Here is a 23,647-nt window from a genome sequence, read left to right as displayed (position 1 = left end):
CAGGTTTGCGATTCTCTTTTCAACTTCAACAACCAACTTTCTATTTTTCAGCAAGTGGCTCCTTAAGCAAATAAACTCCAAATATTACAAGGGCGTATTTAGTTCTTGGCAATCCCCGAATATTCTAATAGATAATTTCCACTTTGACTGTGGGCACCCCAAACCTCCTGCGAATTTCTCTATTACGCTTGGTAAAAGGCAATGTTGAAAAACGTCTAGTCATGGTTGCCAAGTAGACACATGTCAAGATAACAAACGCTAAATCTAAAAGCAAGGTTCAAGGTTACTGACGATCAATTCAAAGTCAAGAGGCTTTCCTTTCCTTAGCCAAAGGTGAGCGTACCCAAAATGTTTTTCGGAAAACGGGAATCATCATTATATGGAGTCGGGAATTCGGGAATTAGGGGACCTATTGGGTACCCTCCAAAGGTGTGGCCAGGATGTAGCAATTGAGCTTTTGTTTCATTCTCTTTCTCGTCGTGGTTAGCTCTATATCCGCCCATTTTTCTAGGTTCTAAGTAAACTTTCGATTTCTTAGGCAACTTCTAAGACGATATGCCTTGATGTTTCAGAGCTACTTTCATAATTTTTATTGTACTCTATGTTTAAGTATTTCATAGGGTTTCAGTACCTAGAGTTTATCCCTTGGCTTAAAATTCTTCAGTCTAAAAAGCCCTCAGTATCAAAGTCATCAAGTAATTTGGTGTTACTGATCATATTTGTGTGATAAGTCTTCGTCCTAGTTTACTAGTTAGCAACTAAAACTAAAAGTGCCAAAAGACGCAAGGAAGACCATAATCTAATCTTGCTCCACAAATCCTGAGAGTCCTGGGTTTCAGTGTTTATATAACGTCACTTAATTATAGCGACTATTGTGAAGATCTTGTTAAGCCCTTCTCTGCAATGATACCGTGAATGAGATACTGAAAATCTACACCGTCTGACTAACCTTGAAGTGGAAGTTAAGATTATGGATAATGTTCAGGATATTGCGGACAAGAGAAAAGCAGCTCTTTAATCAAGAATTCAAATAGCAGGCCTATAAGTGGATGTCCTTTAACAATATAAGCCAATTTGAGATGTCAAGGATCATCGATACTCGAATGTTGCTGGTGAATAAGGCGTAAAGCGTTTATCACTTTGGGTGAGCGACGATAACTTTAATGCAGAATTTCCGAAGTTCAAAATTAACGTAATATACTACTAGCGTTAGATCAAAACTCCCACATCCTTAGATTCTACGTCATGACAACGAGACTTAAACAGTTGGTCCCAGATTCTGTTACCGGCGTTCTCATCTCAATCCAGACAAAAAGAGAAGTAAATAAATGTATTTTGTATCAGACAGAGTTCTTCTTTACATTTATTAGAGTTCTTCATTTACCACTAGCTATATAATTATATACGTAGGCATGTGCAGACATGTAAGGTTATAGTGTCTTAACAGGGATTAAGTTTGAATATGGTAGAGAACACTATATAGAAAACTCGATGGGAACATCAATTTTCAAAAGGTAGCATTAAAATGAAGTACGAGAGGGTAGCAAAAGCAAAGCTGACTACATTGCCTTGAATTAGGCAAGCTGGACGGGATTATTTTAATGGCAGTGATAATCAATTTGTGCAGTAAAAATTTAAAGATAATAGAAATTTTGCGTAAGTTTTCTAAAACCGTCTACATACACAAAATGAATTTAGAAAATGCTTTAAATATAAAAAGCGTGAACTTTGTACGAACTAATAAAGAAAAAGAAAAAAGAAAAAAGAAAAAGGAAAAAAGAAAAAGCTCTATTATATTGCTAAAATGTGGGAGGGTCATGGCCCCGGCACTCCTTCTTCGGAGGCCCTGGTTGGTAAGGATCCAATTTCTTTTGGTTATTTTACATCAGTTCATTTAGAATATGCTTGTTGGTGCATGTTTATACATAATATCATTAGAGCAAACAACCAGAAGAAAGGTCGTGTGCTACGCTAGCTCGAGGGCTGCAGTGGTTGTACAAATTGTAAAAAGGTAACACCCAGATTCTAGGACGTTCTTAGTCATGTGACATAACGGTTTAAAACATGTATTCAGTTGATAATGATGCATTTATTTTTGCATTGCTTTATATAAGCTACTAAGAAGTGAAATAGCCAACACGGAGAACCATTTAAATTCTGTTTGAGATTTTTAACAGGTCTTACCTCTTATTTCTCTCTTTTTTTGCAGCAGCTAATAATGTATTAAGATGCGTTGAAAGTCTAAGAAACTTGTGTACTAGAATTTTTCAACGTTTCTTTTGTAAAATAAAATTGTTTGAATCTGGAAACATTCATACTGTTGGCATGCAATTTTCTTTACTTCTAAATCCATTATTTTAGGATCATGTTGGAATAAAGCCACTTACAAAGTACCAGGTTTGAAACGGGGAGGTGCTTCTGTGGAGGCGTTAAGGTGGATCAGTGAATATTGGAGCAAGGAGAAGAGAACCATCTTGTTCGTTCGTGTTGTAACAAGTGAGATAAAAATCCGTGAAAAATGCCGAGAATCCTCATAAAAGGAGGTGTTTGGCGAAACACAGAGGTTTGTAATACATTGATTAGGCAATTTATTATGGCATATACATTCATTTTCATGGGTAGCATTTGCCTTTTACGATAAATCATCCTGGTCATGATCTTTTAGGCCTCGCTGTTTCAAGACCTTGAAACTTTTTTGTAGTTTTGTTTCCTTTGTACAGGTTTGCTATTTAGCTAACTGTTCAATGAATCATCTTTTTATCGCAATATTGCTTTGTTTCTCTTCGATGGAGGTAACATAAGTCGTAATAAGTCCAGTATGGATAGAAAGCGTTGTGCACCACAAGGTTTATAACAAGCAAATCTGTGGGTGCACAGTTTGGTGCACAGCAAATCATTCTTTGTCTTTGGTGTTCAAATTATTCAGATACTGAATGGTGCACACAAGTAGATACTACCTATTAGGTAGATAATTGCAATGTTTTGTTGTTGCATACGAAGGTAGATTTTAGGAAACTATGCATACCAAGCCAATTATCATGAAGCAAGCAAATAGAAGACAAAGCACATGCAGATTTTTGTAAAATAGTGGATTCCACTGGGCTGGCACTTTAAAGTTTTTTCACAGGATACTGCTATTTGATAGAAAGTTTCTTAAAAAAGCATGGCTTATAATGCAGAATCTGCACTGTGCCTTGACACTCTGAAGTTAAGTAGATTATGGAAATGGCTTTAAGAAAGCAGAAATGTTACAACATACTAAAAGCTTTGACATTTTTGCACACACATAAAATTTACTGAAAGACACATTTTTTCTTAATAAAAATAAATAGCCTTTAAATCTTTTTAAAATGGAAGAATAGTCACTGAAAATTTGTGTTATAATTAGTAGAGGATTGAAGTTTGCCATTCATGACCCTCCTAATTTCAATAAAGGAAAAATCATGACTGTGAACTGTTAAGAACTATTTAATCTCCTTATAATAAAACAAAGGAATTCTGGGTAACAAATTAATGTTAGATCTGGACATGTCTGCATGAATGCTGGTTTTGAAAATTGGCCATAGAATTATTTTACAGTTTGCATTCAACAGTAGCAATAACAGAATTTAAAGACTAAAACACAGTTTTAACTTATTTTTGTCTGAAAGCTTGCAGTAAACATTATTATTTACTTTGCCATTAACTAATATAGCCTTGTAAATGGCTTTGAAAAAAGCTAATAGGCAAGCGGCACTGATTGGTCAACCTTTACAGTCATGTGCTCGTGTTTCTGATTGGCCTATTTCGATCCACAACTAGGTATATATATTTCTTAGCGTAGAGTTTTCGATCTATGTTCTGACGTTTTAAACTCTGAAGAGTGTCAGACGAAAAGCTTTAGTTTACTAAATGTTTGCTTTTTTCAAAGCCATTTACAAGTTTTGTACCACCAAAAGATTGTTTTAATATAGCCTTTTAAGCCGATGCAAGCCTTGTGAGAAAAGGTGCCCTAAAGAGCTCCACCGATAATGTAAAACAATAATGCCACAAAGCAAAGTAATTTTTTTTTAAAATGCAAAATGTTTGGATACAAAATGCTTTATTTTTTCATTAAGATGAAAACACAGCCTTTGGAAAACTTAATGTGATATTAACAATATATTCGCATATATATGAAAATATATTTGACATTGGATGTGGGGCTATGGAACCCTAGTCCCCATTGTCAATGCAAAAAAGGAGCCAATATCTATTTTTGCTTTTGTTTTTTGCAACATTTTGCCTGAGAACCCCTCATTCTTATCATAGTACTACACCACTAACCATATCAAATTGTCTATCTGTTTACATGGAAAGACTAATGACTATGGTATGAAATGAAAACAGTGTCATATTTGGTGTAAACCACTCTATGTTTATGGATCAACAAGTCAAAAACTTTTTTTTGTAATGATGTAATAACCCAATTATCTCCTTGTCCTGGCAGAGAAATGAATATTGATCAAACCAATAGTGACACTGAAAGAGTTTTTCAAGCAATGAGGGCTTATAAAAACAAGAGTCATATATTTGAAAAATCTTAACATATTTTGAGGGTTAATGCTTCTAATTCATAATCTGGTGTCTTTTGGCTCCCGATTGAACTTCTTTTTTTACTCCTCCAAAGGATCCTCCTAGGAATATTATAATATAGCGGATTTTCTAGCAGTGCTAAATAATGCGCCTTGAGTTCTTAGGAGCTCACTTAATGGAGCACCTTTTTTGCTAGAGCATGGCCTCACAGATGTACTAATAAAAAAGTCAAAGTTGATGGATACATTAATTAAACTTAAAGAAAAAACTTGCAATTTTTGTGTGTGGGAATATGAATTAACTAATAATGTGTAGGCTCAACCACAAAGACTACAATTCTTGGATTGAAAAAATGCATTTTGTTTATAAGGATATATGAAAGCTTCACACTTACTAAACAGCATTAGTTCTGTGCTGAACTGCAAATTTTGGCCTTGAACCATCAGCCATTACTCTGTTGTTCTGATTGTCTTGTTATCAAATAAAAACCAATATAAAACAAAAATTTATTGTTCCCCTATGCAGTGGTACCAAGCATTGTCAAAATATCAAAAGACCAGGGCAGGGCTGATTTTCCTTTCTACTTATTCCCAACTCAATGATAAGTAAAATATTTTTATCAATTCTATGTTCTCATTAGAGGTACGAGGGTTGAGAAGTACATCAGTACAGTTTAGTATTGTGACAGTCTATAGAAACAAACATTCAGGGATTGAAGGGCTAGTTTGTTCAGAAATTTAGACCATTGTTGATGCTTCACAGTGGTAAAGTTTCCAGATTGCTGGTCATCCTGATACTTAATATGGTGTTGATTTGCTGTGCTGTTGATTTGTCTAATGCACTGTCAGTTTCTTTTCCTGTTGTCCTGTTTTATAATTTCAGTTATTTATGCATCCTCTAGGTCCAAATCAATCACAGCCAAATGTTTAAGAATACAGTATTTAATTTCTCATAAAGTGTTCCAAAACTGCTTGCTTTAAAGTTTGACAATACTTTGTGTAAGATGAATATTATCAGTGACATTTAAATTAGTGTTTAGTTTTAGAATATCCTTTTTTCTCAGCTGAAAACTGCCTATGAATCCATGTTCTGGAGAAGCTTTTGTATTTGTGATTCTGGCACATCAAGGGATGAAATTGGGAAATGGAAAATTTTTCTTTTGAATTAATTAAGCAAGACAATTTTTTAAGTATTTTCTTGTTTTCTTTAGGATGAAATCCTCAAAGCAGCTGTAATGAAATATGGCAAAAATCAATGGAGCCGTATTGCATCCTTGTTACACAAGAAATCTGCCAAGCAGTGCAAAGCAAGGTGGTATGAATGGCTTGATCCTAGCATCAAAAAGGTTTGTATCCGGTTTTGTCAAAATAAATTTGTTACAATCATCTATAATTATTTATGTAATTAATCACAAAAAGGTTCTAAAACTCCCAAAGATACTTGATGCTTCTTCTGAAGTACGTAAGATACAAAATACAATATTAGTGAAACATTGATAGAAAAGCAACTGAAGATGCATAAAAATATATGAGTATTTAGTTCACAACATGTGTCAAACTTCTTCCTATGTTTCAGTAAATATATTTGCAGGAAGAATATGAAGAAATGCCTAAAATGTGAAGAGCTGTGTTGGTACATATTTCATAACAACTGAAAGTGCATTCTAGATCCTATCTCCATGATATACTTCGCTTAAATCCTTTTCTATCTTCCTTTTCTACCTAGACTGAATGGAGTAGAGAAGAAGATGAAAAACTCCTTCATCTTGCAAAGCTGATGCCAACACAATGGAGAACAATTGCACCATTGGTTGGTAGAACCGCTGCCCAGTGCTTGGAAAGATACGAATACCTGCTGTAAGTTTTCTGGCATATTCTTTCAATTTTTTATTTATTTGTCTTTTGCATTTTTGATCATCACTCAGTGGTTTCTTATATTCATCATTTGATTCTTCTATTTAGCAATTAAAATTTGCCAAATTTTAAACTGGAGTCGAAATAAATGATCTTGTAATGCTTTCCATTTAATTTAATTTGGAAGATCACTACCCTTTGCAATCTGGATAATGTAGGCAATCAACTACCTTTGTGGAAAACTCCTTCTTGAGAAGGCCAGCTCCATCTTACCCCTTTCAACTCAATGCACTAGGAAAACCATAAAAAATCTGCACATGTGACACTTGCTTCGCACATATAACAGTTTATCTAAAATTCATTTACAGTGGAAATCTTCACACTTGAACCAATATCTTCCATCGATTAGACTGAAACTTAAGTTAGAACAGAACTTCACAAAGAAACATGAGAAAAAATTAGCTTTTGATTTTCAGAAACTGCATATTTATGGACTTTGTCTTGCTCCATTTATGGTTTTTAGACTCTTTGCATTATTGAATGAAGAGCACAAAACCATGTTTGGTGTTTTTCATACTTTGATGCAAATTTGGAGTACACTGTCATGAATGTTTAAGAATCTCTTACGGAAAAGATACAATCTAATTGATTGATGAAGGTTCTGTTTAGAAGACTGCAGGCTCAGGTTAATAAAGAAATTGTTGATGTAACATCAAAAATAAATTTTGATTGTAGTGATCAAGCTCAACAGAAAGAAGGTGATGAAGCAGATCCAAGGAAACTACAACCAGGGGAGATTGACCCAAATCCTGAAACTAAACCTGCAAGACCAGATCCAATTGATATGGATGAAGATGGTATGTAGCTACATTTCAGTTTATTTCTGCCCTAGAAAATTCTCGCATTACTGACAGAATAAGACAGATTGCTTTATAATATGCTGATACTCATTTTTGAAAACATGGACATTGACTATTCAAAGTGGGTTCAGTTTTTTGTAATCTAGCTGTATGTCATTATGAATCAATGCTAAAAAAGCTAGTTGAGATGTTAAAATTCTTATATCATAACCTAGGGATTCCCACCTACCTAACTTTGAATTATTATTGATCTATTGAAGTGAACAAAACCATCTATAGGTCATCATTAAAGTATGTCATCAAATAGTGCTTATATCATATAAATTTATACTTCCTAAGTTTAATAATAAAATTTATGTATGTATGGAACACGTAATTAATATTTCCTAACTAAATCTGAATATATCAATGCAGTTAATTTTGAAAGAACTGCTATTTTTACTTTATCAAAATATTTATCCTATCAAAATCATCATTATCATAAGCTGTCCAGGCCACTGTAAGCAGATAGCCTCCACAAAATCCTCCATTGATTTTTCTACTCTCATCCAGGTAATACCTGGGATGCTCTTCAGATAATCTTTTTGTCTCTGTTTATGTCTTTCTTTTTCTCTTTATATTGAAATTGGTTTCCTGAAAAAATCCAGCAAAAAATTATTATACTAAATAATTTTTGAAAATTTCAGATAATAGATAAACAATATAAAGACATTAGAACGACCTGAAAAAACCCATGGCCTAATAAAGAAGACCCTGATTGTAAAGTACACCTATTCACTGAAATAATGAAAGCTCACAAGCAATGACCATGAAACAGTTTCCTCCATCCAAATCTGTTTATAGACTTTCTTTTTTTTCGGTTGTATTTTTGATTGTGCTCTGTGTTTTTTATAGAACTCGAAATGCTCTCTGAGGCAAGAGCAAGGCTCGCAAATACCCAAGGTAAGAAGGCAAAAAGAAAGGCTCGAGAGAAGCAGCTTGAGGAAGCCAGGAGACTGGCAGCTTTACAGAAGAGAAGAGAACTGAGAGCTGCTGGCATAGAGTAAGTATCTATTTGTTTTTTATTTAGCAAAAGCACATTTCTATTGAATCAAAAGAAATAAAAGACCAGAATTGTCGTTTTATTTCTTTAGAATTGCTGACCCCAAAGTTAGCATGAGCCAACTACATATTTGAAATCACTGTGCATGAATTGGATGTCTCAAGATATTGGTTAGGAAATATTTCCTGATTTATATTTGCTTACTTTTGAAAGGATTGAAAGGTTCAAGAAGAAGAAGAAACGTGGCGTTGACTATAATGCTGAAATCCCTTTTGAAAAGAAACCTGCTCAAGGTAAAAGATTTGTCAATTTTGTCAAGGGCCTAGACATGTAAATACTTACTGGTTTTTGGAACTATAAATCAGTGGCCTAGCGTCAAGGCGCCTCATGCCCTGTAAAATTTGGTTAAAAATAGTTTCAAACCATCTTTTTTGAAAAAGAAACAGCTGCTTTTATGATTAATTATAATGCACTTTGTCGCATCATTGCTCTACCCATTGGAGTTCAATGAGCCCGCCCTAGTTTTTACCCTAAAGTAATTCTAGTACTTCCACATCCCTATGAGTACTCCTCTTCTGCCGTCAGCCTTGGCTATAGGTATTAAACGAATATATATAAATTTCATATTTTTCATAAAATACGTAGCACGGTGACTGTGAAAAAATGATCATATTTTCATTAGTATAAACGTCATTTAGGATTGTGTTTCAGGTGTTTTTTTTGAAATGGTATAAATTCCTGTATAAAAACACGATTTTAACAATCAACTGGCGTTAATAACAGCAGCTTTCGGGGTTTACCCCCTGGTCTCCCACAGGGGTGTTGCCTGTTGACCACACCCAACGCCGCATGAGCCTTTTCTTAGATAGTAAGTCAAGTTGTTCAGTTGTGATAGGAGAGTTATTAAGCAACATATTGAAAAGAAACCCGATTGTTTAAATCCAGCTAGTGCTGCCTTCGTAAATGCATGCTATTTCTACTAGCCTTTGGAATACTTGGAAGCTAGTTTAACGAGGAGTACCCACCTAGACCTCCCCCCCTGGACCTATTTCTGAATTTTGCAGGGAGCAGATTATCGCTTGTCAATCAAAATGAACGTTAAGTTTGGGCTGTAGCTTGAACCGTAGAGCCTAAGGTCAAGAATCGTGCACCATTATTTCTGAGCTAGTATCAGCCTTATCAACCTATTTTGTTAGCTTTACAGAAACCGCAAATGGTACATATCTTTTTGGTGATGCAAAATATCTACAAGCAAAAAAAAAGTTTTAAGATAGTCATATTAAATTTTTTTGCCAGTTGTTAGAATGTATTTTCATATATTCATTGTACGCAATGCTTGCTGGTCGACAGAGGATTTTTCTTTTAGTTTAGACAGAGCAGTGCAAAATTAGGATTTGGGTTAAAAACTTACATTGTCCTTAGTTTCAATCTTTTCTGTCTGTAGGCTTTTACGACACATCAGAGGAGGTAGTGAAGGCATTAGATCCCAATTTTAAAAGACTTCGACAAGATCAAATGGACGAGAAAAGACGTGATGATGTCGAAGAGGTAACTAAAAGTTCACAATACTGAACAGTTCTTAATCTGGCAATTCTTAATACCTTATCACAATACCAGTTTGTAGAATACTATTGCTTTAAGATGTTTCATTTCATTCTATTTTTGGTATTTTGGTATTTTGTAGTTGTTCTTTTTTTTACAGTTCGATTTTCGTGTTTGTAATCAACAGAGAGTAATTATTAGCGGCCTGTCTGTAATACTTGACTCTATTACTCTAGATATCTACTTAAGTTTCTTACCTTAAGTATATTGGTGTTTTACATTTAAATGGATAGAACTGTTAGTATTTTATATATTAGATTCTACTTTAACCATTGTTCAGATATAACGTCTACGAAAACATGACATTATCGAAACCATGCACTCTCAAAACACGCTCACCCCACATGTTGTAAGTAGATAGAAAAAGCACACACCGATTAAATTTCCAAAGACATTTTTTGACCCCGCCAATGGAGTATCTGCTTTTTTTCATTTACTCACCTGAAGAGGACTTTGACTATCAGTAAAATTACAACTAGGACCCAAATTTAAAACTTTGAAGTTTTTAAGTCCAGCATTACCTTTCCGCGCCGACCAGGGAATGTTTGTACTTAAGTATTTTATTATTTTAGGCGGAGAGAAGAAAAGACAGACAGCGCCAGAGAAGAAGAAAGGAGAATGATCTTCCTGGAGCAGTTATGCAGATAAACAAGTGTGTAATTTTTAATCCTCTACTTAATTTGACAATCCTACTCATATCGCTGAAAAGCAAGCTTCGCTACCTTCTTTATTCGGATCTCATTTAAGCTTCGAAACTACGTTTGTAGAATAAATTAAGTCTATTTATCTCAGGATTCGTGTGGCTTACTTATATGCAACTTTAAGAATGGGAATTTTTGGCAGGAAGTTTAAGCAGGATGTTTTTTCTATCTATAACTGTGGTATACGTATGCATAAGCTTTTTGAATTATGAATTCCAACTGAACCGGTTGTTTTTTAATAAGAAAAATTCGTTTACCTTGACCATAACCTAGCTTTCTGCACCATACGATGCAAAGACTGTCCGTCAAAAATTAAGAAGAATTCTCTGACACTAATAGAATAATTCATTTGTCATCCCAGTCACGTGTCTAAATGCGTTTCGCATCTAGTTTTATTTGCAGCCCGTCTTTTTCATTGTGTTAATATTATCATTCATATTTTAGGATGCTAAATTCTGAACCGGTTAAAAAGAGAAGCAAGCTTGTATTACCTGCACCACAGATTTCTGAGGCCGAACTTGAAGAGGTTTGTGATTGTACAAAGCTTTTTCCAAGATCTGTCCTCAAAAGCAATTATTTTCATTCAATAATTTTGATTGTGTTTTTAAAAAAAGGCGAAGTGTTGATTTAGAATGTGTTCCTTAGTTCAGCCAATAAAGGCGTGGTATTTGATTGGTACCAAAAGCTGTTGTCAGCTGAAATGTATCTGCGAGCCAGATAACATATTTATTTTCTTCATTTCACTTTGATAGATAGAACAGAACGGTTTTAAGTTGCAGCTCAGTGTTTCACTTTTAATGCGATTATCAGGCGCCTGTTGACTGATAAACAATTACTTGATGATCGTGTAAGCATGAAGCTCGGAGTAGCAGCTTAGAACCCTCTTGTTCTATATGGCTAGTACTGATGTATTCATGTATTGAAACAAATTTACCCTACATAAGTTTAAAAGAAATAAGTAATAGTATTTTTCTTTCTGCCCACTATATATATCGCAAATGTAATATAATTTTGTTTTAATTTTAATCTAAGGTCGTGAAACTAGGGTTGGCAAGTGAAGCTGCAAAGGCAATTGTTGAAGGAGAGGATGAAGGTGCTTCCAAAGCTTTGCTTGCTGATTATTCAATCACACCTGGGTCTAACCTTCCGCTGCGAACGCCACGAACCCCTGCGCAACAGGATACAGTACTCCAGGTATGTTGGCTTTTGATCGTTTTTGGGTTCCTCTCCTCGATTTACTTCGCCTTTATCCACATATCGAGATGAATATGTTCTTGGTATCTACTCGTTGTCTGGTATGATATCTCAGCATTATTCATTCTAATTTAATCATCTTACTATGCCGACCATGGCTACAGAATTGTTCAACCAAGACATAGAAAACTCATGGTAAATGCTGATTTAAAGTCATTTATCTACCAAAAAACCCGCGATAAAAGATCTGTTTTGCCTCACTCAGGGTCATTTGATATCCAACCCGATATATTATGATTTTTGAGGTTTTGTTGCAGGGTCACTCTCTCAATTTTGTTTGATTAAAGATTGCCCCAAAACCAAAGGAATTTAAAGAACTTTATATTTATATATAAATATCAATTTAGAATGATAGAGTTAGATGTTATTTTTAAGACTTTTGTGATATTTCATAGCTGAGTTTTTTACCATAGCACCTCCTAGATATCTTCCGAAGGTTTTTTAAAAGTACTATCCAACAAATATGCAAAAATGCCAGTTCACTGAGTCATACAAAATACGATGTGAAGATTAAAATGTTAAGGCAATTTATGAAGCTAACAAACTAAAGGTGTGAACAAGTTGAAGCTACATAAAAACACAGGAATATTATTTTCCCAGGGCTTTGCATACGTAATTGTTTAAGCATCTCAGGATGTTTGGGGCTTGGTTTAGTGTTGTCTTTAACCGATATGAAACATGGCTTTGCAAAGAAAACACACTTTGAAACACACGTAAGCTATTCGTTAGAATCTCTTCAAAGTATAACACGCTATAATAATTATCAATAAGATAGAAATTATATATACCCAGTTATTGATCTAAACAAGCTGATTGGAAAACGCGAGCACATGACAGTTAAGGTCGCCGCGAGCACATGACAGCACTCTTGTTGAGTTCCAGTAGCTTGTTTGCCTATGTTCTGTTTAGCTTAACCTCAGTTACTGAAACAATTCTGGGAAACGACATAATAGATAAACTTCTAGAAATTAATTGATCGTGATGTAAAAACTGTTTGCAAACGGACAGTTACCAACTTTCGGCTCATCATTTGTTCTAAAGAAGAGGACACTCAGTTCTGAGCTGCTCAAGTTTTCAAATGAATATTTTGTTTCTGTTTTTGTTTTAGCTGACATGAATCGCATTAAAATTGCGAATTTCCATCTATTAAAAGGTATCGAGCTGTCAAAACATTTTCCAGAGTAACGTCAAAACGCGTCCGTTTGTTTTGTATCAATTTTTAATCTTCTGTAGACCATTTCGATAAGCTTCGCTGTGTAATAGCAATACAGTGTACAAACACGCAAGAAATAAGCATAAGATCTGTTGTTTCTCGTAGGAGGCACAAAACATTTTGGCTTTGCATCAAGTCGATACACCTTTAGCAGGAGGGGTGAACACTCCCTTGACCCAAAGTGATTTCAAAGGAGCAACGCCACAACATCAAATACAGCAAACTCCGAATAATCTCATTGCAACGCCTTTTAGAACACCGGGGAATGAAAGTCAAGGTAAGAATTACCGATTAGGCCTACAACATAATAACAGAAACAGTAAAGTAATAAGAACTGACAATTCAGACAAATTATTCAGATCTGAGAAACCCTTAGTCTTTGAACTCCAACTTCGGACTCGCAAATCACTGCCTGAAACTCAATATTGTCTCATATTTTATCAGTATTTGCTACTCAGTACTTTTTGCTTTGAAAAAATTAGTCAAAACACAAGTCTAGGGAAAAAGCGCAATAAGAAGAAGACAGGGTTCAGTTAGAGAGTATTTTTTAAGAAGTCACAGCTCATTTTAGTGCTCAAAACTTTGATTTCATGGGAACAACGTAGTTTTTAGTGGTATCAGCGAAGTTTCCAGTAGTAGCAACTTTGCTTTCAGCACTCAGAGCTTGGTTTACTCAAAGGTTATTTTTCTGTGCTCCAAACTTGGTTTTCAGTACTCTGAGGAGTTTTGCAGAGCTCAAACTTAGTTTTCTGAGGTAGCAACTTATCCTTTTCGGTCGTATGAAAGTTACGGTTTTGTAAAAATGTAATATTCAGTGCTTGAATCCTAGATTTCAGTGATAATAGCCTAGTATTAAGTACCCGGAGTTCATTTATCAATACTCAGGGCCTGGTTTTTAGAGCTCAGTTCTCGGGGATTAGTCAGAACTCAGTACTGTGAAAAAACAACCTAAGTAGTGCCAGGGTCGTCGGAACTGCACTTATATAGTAGGTTTCCTTTCAGAACTCTGTTTTAACGGTTGATAAAACAAAGTTTGACAGTCATTAGGGGCTGTAGTCACCCCTTGCCCCTCCATTTCCAACGGACCTAAGTCACATTTCAGAACCCTGCTAACTGTTTTCAGAACACGGTTGTTATTACGAGATTATGTGGGCTTAGAACTAAGAAACTAGATATGCTGAAGAATCGATAGCCGTATTAGAAGGGATATTTCAGTACCGATTACTTGATACTGCTCATACACACTTTTTATAAGTATATAATGTTTAAGGCAAAGATTAGGTATTCCTATAAAAAAATGTGTGTAAAAAAGTTAGTCGCAACTGGTTTCTCAAAGAAGAAAATTTTAGCCTTTTAAGCCCTCTTAGACCTAAGTATTCAAGCAAAATGAGTCAGTTACTTACCAGGAACTCAGTTCTTTTTTGCCAGTAACATTAAAGTTCAATTACTCAGGACTGTCACTCTTCAACAGCAATATCTGGGACCAAGTGTTTGGTTATTATTACCTTGTATTGACCGTCAAGTTTTATGTACAGGTTGCTCTGCACTTGGTACTATGATAAATCATTGTTTTTTAGGCTTTACCCCAAGGGGAATCGCCACTCCTGGGTCTGTCACCGGGGCAACCCCTGGTAGATCAGTAAGAGACAAGCTCAACATAAACAGGGAAGATGCATTTGAGAACGATGCAGAATCAGATTTTGCTTCAAAGCAACAGCAGGTTGGTAGTTTAATTCACTCTTTAATCTGCGTGCTAGCAAGTTACATTTGCACTAATTGGAATCGGATTCAATATGATGCAGGATGGTATCTTACTTATTAAAACACTGGATGCAGTATAAACTTCAAACGCACATAGATCTATTTCAGCATTTGAAAATTGCTTTGAAAAAAGCAAACATATTCCAGCATTGTAATCCAAGGGGTGTATTTTTTCTAAAAACTTTTCAAAAGTAGTTTTTGCTGAGGACCTATTTTTGATAAACGCTATACACGTTATACTTTTGTACACGTTACTGACCAGTTTACGATATATACTACATTACAACCGATATCCCCAAACCAAAACAGCATGAAGCCTTATTTCTCCAATTTCTCGCGTTCCCTTTGAACCTTCTCCAATATTTTCACACCGCTGATATTTCGTATCTGTTTTTTATGCATTTTGTCATTTTATTCCATTATATTCCTGCATACATTTTTTAGGAGGAACAGCGAGCAAACCTGAGAGCCGGCTTTGCAAGCCTCCCAAAAGCATCTGAATACGAAATTGTCCTTCTTGATGTAAGTAACAAAGTTATCGATACCATATTTACATACCAATATACCAAACGTGAGACATTTTTGTAATATGACGCAATAGTTTCTTTGAAGATCCAGGTGTTTTGAGCGGACATATTAATGCATCAATATGCTCAATGTGAGACATGATTTTCTTAACATACTGCAATTGTTTTCTATGAGAATGATTTGAACTGAAACTATAGCAGAATGCTGTGAAGTTTTAAGATCTTTGTTTAGTTAGATTAAATCTCAGCAAGAAGCAATATCAGTGTCTTCGATTCTGTTGTGATCTCTCCTGACGTACGTACTTAGGCAATTTCGTGTCCTGAATGATCTTTCGCTGCATTAACTACGTGTGCTTACGATGTACCCAGAACGTGGTTTATAAGGTTGTATAAAGTCACAATACCAAGAATATTTATGACGCAACTTAAAAGAAAACTGTTGGCCACAAGAAGAAGTTGTATTTTTTTAGGTATACCGTGAGTTGAGAGCTCCTTGTGTTTTGAAATTACAAATAAAAAATCTTTCCTTGCTGCTTTAAAGAACATAACAAGAGATCTAATATTTTTTATTTTCGTTGATATGTTGACCATTGGTTTCAGGATGCGAATAAAGACGAAGAACCAACTGTAGAGAATAACTTCGTGGAGGATGCAGCAGATATTGATGCGAGAAATGATGCAGTCAGACGAGAGCAAGGTGTCATTTCCCATTCAATATCCTTTGTTATCAATTCAGTTCAAATTTGTAACGAGAGCAAATTGACTAAGAAAGAACTCTCGAGTAGTTGAAATACTCGAAAATTAGCCCCCCCCCCCTGCTCCGACCGAGCATAGCCCGTTATCAAGGTCAACGTACAAAGATGGAATACAAAATAATAAAAATGCATGACATATCTAATTACAAATTTGTAACGAGAGCAAATTGACTAAGAAAGAACTCTCGAGTAGTTGAAATACTCGAGAAATAGCCGAGCATAGCCCGTTATCAAGGTCAACGTACAAAGATGTATTGCAAAATAATAAAATCTTGAATGCATATCATATCTACTTACAAATTTTTAATGAGATTAATTTTACTAAAATAGAGTTCTCGAGTGGGTAGTATACTTGAGAATGAGCCCCAACCCCCGTTGAAGACTATAAGATGATAATTTTTAAATAAAATCGCAAGATGATCAATTTTGGCGTTTGACACGATGATAGAACATTCTATGGGTGTACCAAAATGTTACCCTCTAAGACTAGGAATATCCTTCTTCCTTACCACATAATCACCCCTTTAGACCACTCAATAGTTACCTGTGCTTCTAGCAGCTGAATCCATAATATAAAGTATCTAACATTGTCTGTAACGCAAACTTGCGATTATAAATTAGACTGGCAATTTTGCTGTAATCTTTATGTCTTTTCTTCTTTAGAAATAGCAGAGTTCAAGCGACAATCGCAGGCAGTCCAGAGAGATCTACCAAGACCGTCCGATGTCAACACCACAGTTCTTCGTCCTGAGGATATGTATCCAGATTTGAACGCCTACCAAATAGTATGTAAACTTTAAGATGACTCTACCTTCTTCTTACTTCTTCTTCTTTCGTTATTATTCCCAGTAGATGTAGCTCCTATATGCAGAGAATTCTATAAAAAAAATCTGGAATACAGTCACAACTATTCCATGCTTTTGATACTTGTACCTAACAACGTAGCTGCCCCCCCCCCCCCGGGAAGTGAGCCAAGCGTGAGATACCTCCCTAAAAGAAAAAAGAGAAGGGGCGGATAATAGCAAAGTGATATAGTTAAAGCCTCCAAAGTACATGTGTGTTCTCACTACAAATATCAATTCTCCACATCATATGAAATTACTTTTTATTTCTTTCACAGTCAACAGCATTTAATTTATGGATTGGTTTTACAATAAATGTTTCCTACTCGATGTTACTATGCCAGGAATATATTCTAGTTATCTCGACAGTTGCCTGATGATCGCATTAAGTGTTAAACTTGGAGTAGGAGCTTAAAATTGTCCTGGTCTATACACCAAAAGCGTGTACAGCTCTGCCTATACGGTACGGAGCACTTTATGACAGACCGGTAAACAGAAATTTTCATTAATTGTTTTATAACATAATTCATATATATGTATATGTTGTGGTCTTAATACGTTTACTGTTATCGTTAGGCTGAAGAGATGATAAAAGAAGAGATGCTAAAAATGGTGCGAAATGATGTCGTTGTGCACCCCAACAGTATCCAGCAAAGCCTTCTGAATTCAAAGAAAACCAGGGGGCAAGCACAGAGCATCATTAACATGAACCGTAATGCTTTGAAATCTGACCCATTGGAAAAGTTTACGGATGAAGAAATCGGGAATGCAAAGAATCTTTTGCAAGAGGAAATTGAAGCAGTGAAAAAGATCATGAGTCATGGTGATATCAGCCTGGATGTTTATACAAAAGTGTGGGAAGAATGCTATGGACAGGTATAACCCATTGGATCTTTGCATTATTTTATCTAAAAAGCGTAATTGACTGCATAAGGAATGCAATAAGAGTATTTTTTGGAATTATTTTCATACCGCACTTATTTATCAAGAATACTTTTGAGTCATCATATTAAATAATTTTATCTTATTATCTAGATATTCAAAAACAACACCCTATCAGCTACTTCTAGATTACAAAATGGCCTAAATTACTTAAAAATAGGTTCTGAAAAGACCTGATTGCCCTAGGGTAGCTCAGCATGCAAAATGAAACAAACCTAAGTATTTATTAGAAAAAATCATTTATGTAGCTGTGTTTTTAATTTTGTTTTGTTACGTGTTATTCATGTTTATGGCTGCGGAGTTGCCATGGTATCAAGCACGCCGTGGTATCGTCCTTGTAGTGTAGTCAAATAGATTATACATAGTATAGTGAGTAGCTTGTAATTGTAAAATTTTATATTGAATATGAAAAAAGGGGTTCAAAATCCTGAATAGCTGCTTTTCTTAGGGATCATGCTTTAATTGTGACTATAAAGCCTAATGCTTTTATTGATCAGCATTTAATCTACCAGTTTTTTAAGAGGCACTTTTACCAAATCAGAGGTAGTATATTGTAATATAGAAATCAGAGCAAGTATAGCAGGAGATGCTTTATGTCACCTATTTAGTTCTATCGTTATTTAGTGTTTATTTCTCCATTTACTGTTTTCAACTATGCCTTGTTCTTTTAAAAGTTACAAGTAAACAAGTTTTCAAATGTTTCCAGAAACAAACTGCTGACACAATTATTTCAAGGGGGTCCGCTGCCTTAAGCTGAGTTATTTTTGTAACTTTTTTGGTGTTTCTGTTTTAGCTACTTTTGTTGCCATCGCAACAAAGATATACAAGAGCTGCTTTAGCAAGCAGAAAAGAAAGGCTGGAATCCGTGGAAAAACGACTTGATGTAAGTTATGTAGTTTTTTAAAGCCTTCGTTTAGGGAGAAAAGGACTGTTTGAAAGAGTGTTATATACATCAGCCCCTACGCTCTGGAACAAATTGCCTGTGGTAATTAAAAGATCTCAGAATTTTGAAACCCCCAAAACAAGATTAATAATGTATATGTTTCATAATTTTCTTGGAAGCTGAACGCCATCTTAGCTTTACTGTCTTTAATTGTGAATATACGCTCATTCTTTTTATAAGAAACTTGTCTAGAAGAAACCGAGCCCAAAGATGACTAAAACATTGAGAAACCTTATAACTGATCACCTAGTCCCGAGCTTACTTTCTTATGAAAATAAAAGTGTATGTTTAAAGATTGCAGTGCTCTATAAATGCATTTTTATTAATAATATCAGTGTTACCTATACAGAAAATTTGGCCGGAAGAAGACCACTGAATTATTTTTGAGAAAGAATTGTTTTTCTGAGACGCTTTTTTTCTAAGAATGGTTTTATAATTTTGGATTTTTGGCTTAAGAAAGTCTAAACCCTTCTTTGAATTCTCGCGTGTAATTTTGGAACTTCTTTGCTTCCTATTATATGAATAACTATTTGGAAAAACATTCAGCGCTATGAATGTTTCATAAAAGCTTCACGAAGTTTTAAAATGATAACTTTATGCACGAGGTTTAATAAAGAATGATGAATCTTATTGTTAATAAGACTCGAGTTTTAACTTTTATTTCAATGTTTTAGATATTCCGTGGGCATATGACGGAAGATGCGAAAAAGGCAGCAAAAATTGAAAAGAAGCTAAAAGTTCTCCTTGGTGGATACCAGGTATGATATGTTCTCAGAAAAAATAAGGTTATTTCTGAAAACTAGTAAGACTGCAAAGGCGGGAACTTTTCCATATATAGTATCTTCATTATATTCTTTTCCTGACCAAAAGTACGAAACTTTACGAAAGTCTACGAAAGTCTACGAAAGTTTACGAAAGTCTACGACAGTCTACGAAAGTTTACGAATGTTTTACGAAACTTTGTATAGCAACCCAGATGAATCAACGATGATAAACAACGTAGCGTCGAACAAAAATATTCAATTTAAAACATCTCAGTTTAAAGCATCGCTTTTTAATGAACAAATCAGAGTTATCTACAGTTGGTCCCCAGATATTTTAATTGAGTTTAATTGAGATGAATATTGTCTCTTTCTAGACTCGAGCAGTTGGCCTAACCAAAAAACTGAGTGACATCTCAGAACAGGTACAGCAAACGCACGTGGAAGCAGAAACTTTCAATATGCTCAAAGGTCAAGAAACAAATTCAATACCACGAAGAATTGAGGTTTGTTTCTCATTTACTCAGAGTTCTGTTTCATGGGCCCAAATATCTATTTGCCCTCAACTTTTCTTTGAATTTTTTTCTGTCAGATTCGTTTCTCCTTAATAGATTTTCCCCTGAGATTTCTTATAACTTTCTTCGTACATTTTTTTGCCCAGATTTTTTTAGATAGAAGGATTATTTGATGCGGCTTTTCATGTTTATAATATAAATTGCATTGCCAACCTTTAAATTAAGCAAAAAATCCAAATTTACCCCCAAACCTTAGAGTAAGTTAAGAATCTCACATTGTGTTTGCAAATGTTTACCATCTGTAAACCTAAACGTCTTCTTGTAGTCATTTTTCAGAGGTTTGGTATGTATTCCTTGACATAATTTAATACTACCCCGAAGCAGTCACTTGCATCGGCGTTTTAAGAGCAATTAACAAGCTCCTTATGAAAGAAGAGGGTACTTGTATTGCGTCTATCACATGATGATTAAAGAGCCACGCCTGAACAAAACTCATATTCTTAATCCCCTCATATCGTCCATTTTCATACATCTGGCCCTTGTTTATCATTACTTTTTCCACATCTAATCTTCCTCTTCATATATTTCATATCTAATTGTTCATATTTAATCCTTTGAGCTCTGGTATGACATCTAGAGAATTTCTCAGGTTCATGTTCTTTCTTTTATGAATCAGGCTCTTTATTGCTTGATACCTTTATTATTAATCCGTTATAAATGTAAGACTTTGTTTTCGTCTAAGTTTGCCTTTTATATTGCTTCCGAAATTCTTCATTTTTAGGCAATCAAAGAAGACGTTGAGCGACAGACTGAGCGTGAGAAAGCATTGCAAGCAAAATTTGCTGATTTGAGCTTCGAGAAGGAGAGGTTGCTTGAAGAACTTCGCTTACCACATGGACGTAATTGAATGTTTTAACGCGTTTCAAGAAAGCTTGTAGTTTTGTAGCTTAACTAACCGCCTAGATATCTTTGAAGTCTCAACCTATGCGGAAGATTATATTACTTTGTCTGAATTAGAAAATTATATGACATTGAATCTACGAGACCGCTTTCAGCAGCTATGTAGAGAGATAGCTGAGTCGAAAGTTTGGAGAAACTTCAATTCAAGATTTGTCCTTTTTTTCTATCGATCTGTATTTTTTGTGGAATCAAATTTTCGATAATAAACGTTTTAAGTTAAAGTGGGTTGAAGCAGTCATTTGAATACCAACATAGTAGCACTGTAGATTGTGATGTCGTTATGACTCAATTTCATTTGCAGTTGTAGGCCCTAGAGGCTAGGGTGCTTTCATTTACAACGACCAAAAAAGTCCCTTATTTACCATTCAGTGACGTTATTTCAATTTATCTGAATTTCATTAAGAAAAATCAGTCACCTCATGTCACTCCTAACTGACCAACAAAATTCAAAATTTCTGTCAGAGACGCCACTCTGGCGGAAAATAGTAAGAGCAATGTAATCCAGCTTTTTGCTAAGGCCAGTTATCTAGCTCCTAGTGTGGCGATACACATTTACATTGCAAAAAAACTACATAATCTTATGACGTAGGTACAAGATACTATAAGTATCTGTTTTGATTCGCTTTCATTGAATTGAAGAAAATATGCTACCCTTGTTGTCTTTCCCTGCATGCTGTCGTGCGTCAGAAAGCTGTCAGATAGGGCTGGGGAGGTTTCGTCCCCTAAAGAAGTTTCAGGTGGGAGTACGAGCTTTCGAATGGCCTGTGCCTGGAATTAGCAGCTAAATGTAAGCGCATCATAGTTTGGAATTAGATGTATTATGTGATATCTTTGATAATAATCTTTCGTATTTTACTGTAAACATACTAAGCACCTTTGTGAATAGTGGATGGTCTACAGAGTTTGCAACCCAGGCACAGCCTATCATTTGCTTTACTTGTTTTGTTTGTTTGTGATTTCGCATGCTTTCTGGGTGAATCAAAATACACAACAGTATACCAAACAAAAACAGCGTTTAGATTTGCCGATCAGTCAGCTCCTCTGTTGGGGAGGTAGACTTGAACTTTTTGCTATTTGGAAATATTTATTTAAATGCTACGAACCCCTCATTTCACTTTTGTCGAAATGCATCCTCCTGTGTTTTCCCCTTTAAATACTGTACGGTGCTACATATGAAAGTTTTAGTCTACAAATGAACTCTGCAACCATCAGTTCTAATAAGCAGTGCAATTCTTTACAAAGCTACACGAAATGACGAATGCATATCATACTTTCTGAGGGTTGTATTTTACGTATTTTGTTTAGGATGCTATTTAGATGAAACTTATAATTCATGAAAAATTGAGAAATTATCTGGACTGGAGACAGGATAAAAAGAATTATTAGGGTTAAAATTCCTGCCTTGTTCCTGCATGACCCATCCATTCTTCAATTTATCCTTCATATTGACAAGTTTAATAAGGTTTGCAATATAGCAGTGCTCACTGGAAAATATCCGCGAGGTACTTGTGGTTTGTTATTGCTCTCGTATAGCGTGCTAATCTATATTTGATGGGATCAACTCGTGTCATATCTGATTCCGTATTACGTCAAACGTACCCTTCTTACGTCGAATAAAAATACCGATCAACTGTCCTGAAAGTCAACTTGCTAAATGCATGGATACATTAAGACTATATGTTATGTTTAAGGATTTGTTATCTTCGGTTATTATGTAGTTAGATATCATGGACTCCGACGCAGGTTGGAAAGTGAGTGGTCCAAGGGAAAATTTCACAATCATAATCTTTGTCGGAGGTCCTGAATATTTCATTGATTCTGTTGCGTGTTTATGTCACGGATTAGAAAATAGGGAGCAGGAAAGTATATGGTATATACCAGGGTTGCCAGATGGAATTTACAAAAGGCAAATAAAACGGGTGACAAACACCGGCCAAAAGGCAAATAAAAAGGCCAAATTAAAAAATTCCTCAAGAATACACAGCGCAAAGTGAAGTATATATTTTCATGCATGAGCCTTTTAGATAATTTCCAAGCTCAAGCAAGAAACTGAAAAACTTTCTCCTTCAAAAAAATTTCTTTGCTAATTGTTAGGTTAACTGATGATATCTGGATTTGAATTTACACCGTGCAGTATTGAGCTTTCAATTCATAACTTGTTTGTTACTTAGATTATTAAAGTTTATATCAAACAAAGGAATGACCTCATAATGTTTAAAAAGGCCAAGAAAGGCTAGATTTAAGTAGTAGACCAAAAACAAATTTCCAGGCAATTTAACTCTTAAAAAGGCCAAAATTGGAAAATTTGGCCCGAAAAAGTCCAGTCTGGCAACCCTGGTATATACTGTATGTCAGTCAAAAAAAGATTTTTGAACCGTTTTAAAGGAGAGGAAAAAATCTTTCTGTTAAAACTTTTCCATATAGGTTAATTTTGGTTTTCATTCAAGATAGGAGTTTTTGTACCAAGAAACACGAAATAATTTTGGAGACGTGTCTTGTGGTTTTCATTAGGAATTACTTGCAGCCCTGTGCTCGAATGCTATTCTTTCTTTCTATGAGCAC

The 23,647-nt window shown here is 35.1% G+C and overlaps 1 protein-coding gene across 1 annotated transcript; it reads left to right on the top strand.

Moving 5' to 3' along the window:
• Window positions 1–2,413: 2,413 nt before the first annotated feature.
• Window positions 2,414–22,000, top strand: LOC135685478 (cell division cycle 5-related protein). The gene is made up of 20 exons (XM_065201440.2): window positions 2,414–2,563; window positions 5,765–5,899; window positions 6,280–6,410; window positions 7,143–7,264; window positions 8,162–8,309; window positions 8,523–8,602; window positions 9,754–9,857; window positions 10,484–10,563; window positions 11,057–11,138; window positions 11,645–11,806; window positions 13,185–13,356; window positions 14,657–14,799; window positions 15,285–15,362; window positions 15,968–16,064; window positions 16,786–16,907; window positions 17,541–17,840; window positions 18,700–18,789; window positions 19,524–19,607; window positions 19,988–20,116; window positions 20,907–22,000. The coding sequence occupies exons 1-20, from the start codon at window positions 2,519–2,521 to the stop codon at window positions 21,030–21,032; spliced, it is 2,430 nt and encodes an 809-aa protein (XP_065057512.2). The 5' UTR covers window positions 2,414–2,518; the 3' UTR covers window positions 21,033–22,000.
• Window positions 22,001–23,647: the final 1,647 nt, after the last annotated feature.

This window comes from Rhopilema esculentum, chromosome 15, assembly GCF_057945365.1.
Source record: "Rhopilema esculentum isolate cy_ngs chromosome 15, ASM5794536v1, whole genome shotgun sequence".
Classification (NCBI taxonomy): Eukaryota; Metazoa; Cnidaria; class Scyphozoa; order Rhizostomeae; family Rhizostomatidae; genus Rhopilema; species Rhopilema esculentum.
The sequence above is the reverse complement of the archived record's forward strand: the minus strand, read 5'-3'. Positions and strand labels throughout refer to the sequence as shown.

Coding starts and splice junctions, on each gene's coding strand:
- LOC135685478 (XM_065201440.2), top strand. CDS start 2,519: ATGCCGAGAATCCTCATAAAAGGAGGTGTTTGGCGAAACACAGAG. Junction 11,807..13,184: donor AACAGGATACAGTACTCCAG/GTATGTTGGCTT, acceptor TGTTTCTCGTAG/GAGGCACAAAACATTTTGGC. Junction 14,800..15,284: donor TTGCTTCAAAGCAACAGCAG/GTTGGTAGTTTA, acceptor TACATTTTTTAG/GAGGAACAGCGAGCAAACCT.